The 7,048-nt window shown below is 38.8% G+C and overlaps 1 protein-coding gene across 1 annotated transcript; it reads left to right on the top strand.

The window, feature by feature from the left end:
- On the top strand, positions 1-4,222 carry fbxo5 (F-box protein 5). The gene is made up of 6 exons (XM_015058806.1): positions 1-179; positions 842-1,462; positions 1,598-1,768; positions 1,880-1,970; positions 2,597-2,761; positions 3,585-4,222. Exons 2-6 carry the CDS (start codon positions 894-896, stop codon positions 3,843-3,845), a joined length of 1,257 nt encoding a protein of 418 aa, XP_014914292.1. The 5' UTR covers positions 1-179; positions 842-893; the 3' UTR covers positions 3,846-4,222.
- The last annotated feature ends 2,826 nt before the right edge of the window (positions 4,223-7,048 follow it).

Below are 7,048 nucleotides of genomic sequence, written 5' to 3'. Positions count from 1 at the left end.
GATTGGTTTGTACCTTTGCGCACGGATTTCAAATAAGAAGCCGCAACTGGCGGATTTTTCAGACGTAGAAGATTTTAACTTTGTCAAGCGACTTCTCTGACGGGAAGATAGCGGCGCGGAGAGAGCCGAAGGAACAGAAACAAGAGGCCTTCGACGTTATTTTAGGAGAATAACTGAAGGTATGAGTCTTTGTTAATTATCTTTCAGGCTAAAGTCAGGTCTTTTTGTATTCTTATTGAAGCACTGTCATTTTTTAGTGTTAGCAAGACAGTGTATGATTAGCTGTGGAGTTTTCTTGCGCTACTGGTTTACAACTTTGTACACAACTTAAGAGGAAATAACCAAAATATGAAAGCTTCACGGAACCCTATTTTAGTATAATTTGAGTTTAACTTGCATCATAGTTCTAGGCTACTTTGCATGTAGTTCTTGTATTACGTTCCAAGTGTAGCACACATTCTCATAAGGGGAATCAATAAAAGCATCATTAATAAATCGACTGACCTGTGCATAAAGGGAGATTTAGCCTATTTTTCATGTCATCATTAAACCCTGTTTAACTGTGGGGGATACAAACTTAGCGTAAAGGTGACGTAGAAAAACCATCTTTCCGCCAAATCCGCATCGCGCCAAAATCAACTATTTTGCTTTTAAGACGTGTACCGTTAATTTATATGATTGATTGTACCTTTAGAGTTACTCTAACATGTACTGTGTGTTGTGCTGATGTTTGTGAGAGTTTAGGCTTCTTCTAAAGAAGCAATGCTACTTGATGAGCGTCAGTCACGTCCGCACGTTAAACACGATCCCTGACATGTCATCTCTTTCTGTGACTCTGCAGAGATCACCACACTGCTCAGTCAGAGCACACGTTTACTTATAAAAGAGTTGCCATGAAATGTCCCACGATCAAGTCTGCTAAAGGAAACACGATGGAGAAAAGCCCATTAGCAGAAGCAGCAGCTGCAGAGTCTAAAGTACTCTATGCCAAAGATTCCCCCAAAAAAGAACCAGCCCCTGTTATATCTCAGGATCGGCCAGTTGGACAGATGACTGTCTTCTTCTCCACTAAGAACAGCATCAGTGCAGTTCACAACAAAGAGAACAACAGTGGCAGAGAGCAAGATGGGGCCCTGGAAGAATACTTTGAGGACAGCGGTTATTTATCTTTGCAGAATAGTCATATTGATCACCATGGAGATGAAGAAGAGGACCATATCGCTGAGACACACCAGGGGAAAAGGCTTTCAGCAAGTAATTCCCCCTCAAAATGCCAGCAAAGGACTAGAATCAGCTTTCCAGGGTCTCTGGCAGTTTCCACACCTGTGGATCGTCATGGAAGGAGCACAGCAGCTCTGTCGTCCACCCCCAACCACCATCACGTCACCCCCAACCTGCCCATTTTAAGATTCCAGCAGGCTGTTTGTGAGGAGCTCACAAAGAGCTACAAGAAGAACAGGAGGTAATATTTTAATTCAGTTCCAACGTTCTATATACCCTTGTGATTATTTTTGCAATTATCGCACACTGGTCTGTGTTTCAGAAGATAATTTCTTGTCGTTTCTGTTTAGTGATGGTTGGATGCTGTGTTTTGCAGGTATGACTTTAGCGTCATCTCAAAGATAGCAGAGAAGTATCCTTTGGATCGTGTGATCGGAGGACAAATTGGCCTGGAGAACGTCGACATGTTCACGTCTCTGCTTTTCAGGAACATGAAAGGCATCCTGACAGACATTCTGGCTCTGCTGGGAGACTTGGACCTCATAAGGTAAGTTTAATTCTTCCTCATGAGGAAAAAAAAACAAACAGATATTCTTGGTATATTGTAACATATTTTTTTATGATTACATTCACATGTCCGTGTTTTTCTCCATTATAGTTGCAAGAATGTGAGCAAGACGTGGAAGAAAATCATATGTGAGGATTCGGCTGCTGCGAGGAGGTGTCGGCAAGCTGAGCAGGCACTCAGGGTGAGGAAACTGACAGAAGCAACCAAATGATATGCAAACTTGTTAGCAAGGATTATGAAGACCAATGAAAGTAGCAGACTGGCCAGTGTTGAAGTTATAGATAAATTTAAAGCAGTTGGCTTATAAAATAACATCTTTAGCATTGAACAGCATTGTTAGAAAATTGGAGTAGTATGGCACAACTACAAAGGGGTTGCCAACCTAAAATGATGAGTCTGACGGGTAAACAGCCAAGAGACTTCTAGTAACTCAGGTGCAGTTGAAGTGATCTAGTGTTTGCTAAAAGGGCAACTATTAAAACAAAACATGGTTTTTCTAAGAAAAAACTGTAGTGGTAACTAAAGTCTAGTTTAAAAAACCCTCCACCTTAAACCGACTAAAACAAACTTGTCTCAAGTCTTGGGACTCCTCTACTAGGTTACCTCATGAAACTAAGCTGATACATCTGTGGTACAACAGCAGTGTGCTGACCAGCCCCACCCCCGACTCCGGTCGTTTCACAGAATACACAGTTGGTGGGAGCTAAGTGCAAGGCAGTTTGAGTAGAGATGGGCATTACTTCAGTTTCAGGCACACCTGATGCATTTGTGTTTTTCATGCTAACCAATGTATCTTTTAACCTTTAGGAGTCGAGAAACTCTCAGAGAAATCCTGCTAGCGGTCTGACCAGAGACGTTGGTGCATCCAGGGTGGTGCTATCCTGCATGCAGGCTCTGGCCTCCAGACGCACTGCTTCCTGCCAGAAGAGCAGCATGCCCTCACAGTGCACACGCTTCGACGAATTTGTGCAAGTAAGTCTCTTAGTTTCATGCTAACCCACAAGTTCGTGATTGAAATCCTTGAAAATGCTTGAATTGGTTGTTTAAGGTTTGGAGAGTGCTTGATATTCAAACCGCAGTTTTGTGAGAAAGTTCTGAAGTTGATTGAAAACCTACATTTAGAAAAGTTACAGTTAAAATTAGATATTTTCATTCACCTAATAAATGGACTTTTTTTTCCCCCTCAGTGTCTGAAGTTAAATCAGATGAAGCTTTTATTTTTTATTTTAGTTAGAATTGCCAAAAAATATTTCCATTTGCTAAATGCCAGAATACCTGGTAAACATTTTTTAGATTTTTTTTTACTTTCTTTGTGTTTTAAACATTTAGCAGGCAGGTCATGTACTTTTTAAAACAATTTTTTGGATTGTTTCAATATAATGAATATTTATTATTCATAATGGCTTATTGATCTGGGATGTTGTACATTAAACCTTACTGAAATTGGGGATCTTTTTTGTTTGGTTTTTAATTTGTATTTTGTTCTTGGATCAATTGGTTGTAAAATGTGTGTAAGAGGCATTTCAAAATATACAATTTTGCTACATTTTAGTTTACTTTGTCCCTGCTGTAGAATGTATAATACAATCCAAGGCATCGACAGTCATAAATGATATAATGTAACGAATTAAAGCTGTATGTTTAGTTTATTTGTATTGTTTTTATCTCCAAAGTTTGGTGCCAAAAAGTTGCCTTGAAAATGCTTGAATTTTACTGTAGGGGAGGAAAAGTGGACAAACCCTCTTCCAGGAATTTGTCAAGTTCACCAATCCTGATCTTTGTCTCTCGTTTGCAGGCTGCCAGCACTCTGAAGCGGCACGAGTCTCTGCGCTCCTGCAGGCGCTGTGGGTCTCCTGCCACCTACTGGGCCGAGGCCCAGAGGGCCACATGCTCTCGGTCCAGCTGCCTCTTTGACTTCTGCACTCGCTGCCAGGAGCCCTTCCACAGCTCCTCCCCCTGTCGGACAGTCAAACCCCACTTCCATTCAGGTCCTTCCAAAGAAACCCCCATCATCCCGGGCAGCGCTCGCAGCAAGAGAAACGTCAAGCGCTTGTGATAAAGGGTCATTCCAGCCTGCTTTTTTTTTTTCTGCTTTTTTTTAAGAGACTCTACATAAATTTTGAGTACGGCATCATAAATGACTGTAGCACGCCGAACTCTGATCTCATGAGATGAGCACTTGAAGCACAGCTGGGGTAATCTACCCAAAACTGTTGCTGCTTGTGAGCGGCAACTTTTATTGTATATATTTTTTTTTCTTCACAAAGAAAAATGTTGAGATTTAAACTGTACATTTTTATTGTCTTTTAAAATAGAATAAATGTGAGTAAATTTTCTTTTAGAGGCATTTTTAAATAAATGTTTATCGTAGTAGGTCTTGTTCAGATTTTCTGCAGCTATATAATCTATTTGTAAATACATTTTTCCATAAAATCTCTTGGGTTGTGGTTTTTCTTCCTTCAAAAACAACAAAAGGTGTTTCTACTCGATTCCAACTTCATCACTTTAAATTGCTGAATTTTAACAGTCATTTAACATAAACATGAGCTGTAGCAAGAGATTAGAGTTAAATGCTTACATTTTTTCATAAAAAATTTAAGCAAAGTAAAAAATTTTTAAAGCTTCAACAAACTGAGAAGAATAACTCTCTCCCTCTCTATAGTTAGTTTTTCCTTTTTGACAGTGAAAACACATCTGGGAAGTCTTTCCTAAGAATAATTGGAGCTTATTGCACAAGAGGGCAGTATTTTCTTAAATTTAATTTCTCTGATCCAGTTAGTCATGAGTAGTTTTTTTTTTAAATTTACAATATTGTCACCTACCCAAACTAATGCCCTTAGTCATTTTTTAAATAAGTGTTTCTGGAAAAATAAACCTTTTTTTTGCCAGATTTGTTTTTGGGGAAAAACAGGCACAATATGACAGGTCATTTTAGAAAGGTGATATACAGGTCATGTTCCATTCTATGCTGCTGTGCTAAAAAAGAAATACATCGGCTGTACCGGTGATTAAAAGCATACCGTAGCGATTACAAAAAACTAGCTAAGACTTCCAATAACACATTCTAAACAAAATATTGTCCTTCTTTGTGTCTGGCATGTACTGTTGTAAAAGAAAATATTTCCTCTATTATATATTTCTCGCTTTTGCTTTTTGTTCTTTTGTCACAAATCACTTCAGATAATCAAATGTTAAAATCATAGATAAGAGTTAGCTATGATTTTAACATTTCCAAATAGTTACCCAAACAAACTTGGCCTTGCCTCCTTTAAATTCATGAATTAACTGTACTGTACTTTCTTTTTAGGGGTTAACATTAATTTGGTACACATATGCCTACTGCCTGATTTGTAAAATAAAATCATTTAACGAAGTAGGCTGAAAGTTCTCAAAAAGTGACACCTCATTCCCCAATTTAAACAAATTTTGATCAGAAGCAAAATCACTGCAAATGACAATAAGAAAGAGGACACCATACCAGAAACCCAAAGAGAAGAATTTACAGCCATCATTTTGTGAAATGCAACAAGTTGCTAAGTATAGAAAACACACAGAAAAATCCACATCTGAAATATCAAAAATCCTTTTTATTTTTTTTATTTTAGGCTGTTAAACATGGGTGAATTTAAGCAATTCTGCTTAGTAAATTGTTTAACACAACCTTGTTTCTCCGGCACTTAAACCCATCCTGGTCAGAAGGTGGGACATTAACCTTTCCGCTCCCCTCCCTGGCATCTGCAGGGCCGCCTTATCTCTCACATTACATCTGGAGAACACAATACGTCAACCAGCATTTCCTACTGTAAGCTTGGAGAAGAACTGGACCTGCGATCGGCGAGTTATCTTTGTCAAGTCTGAGGTGAAAACGCCCCTGAAACCAAAGTCACAGGTCGTTTAAATGTTCTCCCCCCCAGCGGGGTTTGTAAGGAGGAAAACATCTGACCGAGCATTTAAATGGATGTATTGTTCCTGCCTTTAGGTTGACATTAAAATCAGCTTTTAAACTAGCCACTTCTTTTTCTTTTTCAATTACACTCGTGCATAAAGCATGAGGGCCAGTTGTTCCAGTTCCCACTGGCTCATCTGGTCAGACCTTCTCAGGCCGGGAGGCTCTCTGTGGAGCTTTATCGCACTGCATTTAAAAATGTCATCTAAGTTTGAGGCGTAGCACATTTTAACATTGGTCAATGACCTCTGAGTCCAGGAAAAATAAAAATAATAATAAAAAAAACAAACGCCCTTACACTTGTTAGTGAGAATTATTCCTGATTAAATCTGATTTGTTTATTCTGCTATTTAATATATTTGCTAAGAATGTGAGATTTTTTTTAAATGCAATATTACATTTTGTGGTTGATGGATAATTACTTTTTTCTTATTGTACTTGTACTATATTTCTTTTCCTCTTTCTATTTTTTTTTCATCTCCACTATGTACCAGGACTCTGTGCCTTTAATGAAGTCTTAATCGAACTGAACTGAAACTGAAATTACGTCCACTTGTCTTTTATTTTGTGATTCCCTTGCATGTAGACATGCAGACTGCTGAATTTTTTTAAAAAACAAACGATAAAATGTGAAAGTACAATTAGAGCCGGTCATGAGCAAAGCTTCAGGATCTCCCTGTGATGAATTAGAGATATCAGTTTCCTTCCAATAATTGCAAAGCAGACATTTATTGAATGCACTTTGTTACTTTATTGCCTTTCTTATTCAGCTTTGGTGAGTTAAAAACAAAAACAAAAAAAAAACAATCTTGTGGCTTTTGTGTGATAAAATCTCAGGTAATCTCCTCATCTGACCTGCAGCTCTGGAAAACGCACCTGCTTAAAACAATCACTCTGTACGCTTTGAAAAATTCCTCCCACGATATCAGCAATTTCCCCTCAAACAGGTTGGGCTGAATCCGCTGTCTTCCCCCTCTCTTCCATCCCCCCATCACTCAGATGAGTTATGGATCTACAAATAGCATCACTGACACCAGGCGCTTACCCCTGACATTTGCAAGATGACCCATTTGTCTCCCATCTCTGCCTCTCGGAGCAGAGTTGCTTCTATTGGGATCACAAACACGCACAGCAGTCAGCTCTCATTTTCTTCTTCTTCTGTCTTTATTAATGTGCCTGTGTCACAGCTCTCTTTATCTTTAACGGTTCCAAACTTGGGGTTAGTTGGAGGATAGAGTCGTAATCAGTGGTGGAGAAAGTACTCAAAAAATGTACTTAAGTAAAAGTACAAATACACAGGCAAAAATGTACTC

Source organism: Poecilia latipinna, unplaced genomic scaffold (genome assembly GCF_001443285.1).
Source record: "Poecilia latipinna isolate Pla-1442-1.1 unplaced genomic scaffold, P_latipinna-1.0 Scaffold1574, whole genome shotgun sequence".
NCBI lineage: Eukaryota > Metazoa > Chordata > Actinopteri > Cyprinodontiformes > Poeciliidae > Poecilia > Poecilia latipinna.
This window is presented reverse-complemented; position numbering and strand designations above follow the sequence as displayed.

Bases quoted from the DNA above. Each gene is read 5' to 3' on its own strand.
- fbxo5 (XM_015058806.1), top strand. From the start codon at position 894: ATGAAATGTCCCACGATCAAGTCTGCTAAAGGAAACACGATGGAGAAA. The intron at 1,971-2,596 runs GTGAGGAAACTG...TTTAACCTTTAG, and splicing joins AAGCTGAGCAGGCACTCAGG to GAGTCGAGAAACTCTCAGAG. The intron at 2,762-3,584 runs GTAAGTCTCTTA...TCTCGTTTGCAG, and splicing joins GCTTCGACGAATTTGTGCAA to GCTGCCAGCACTCTGAAGCG.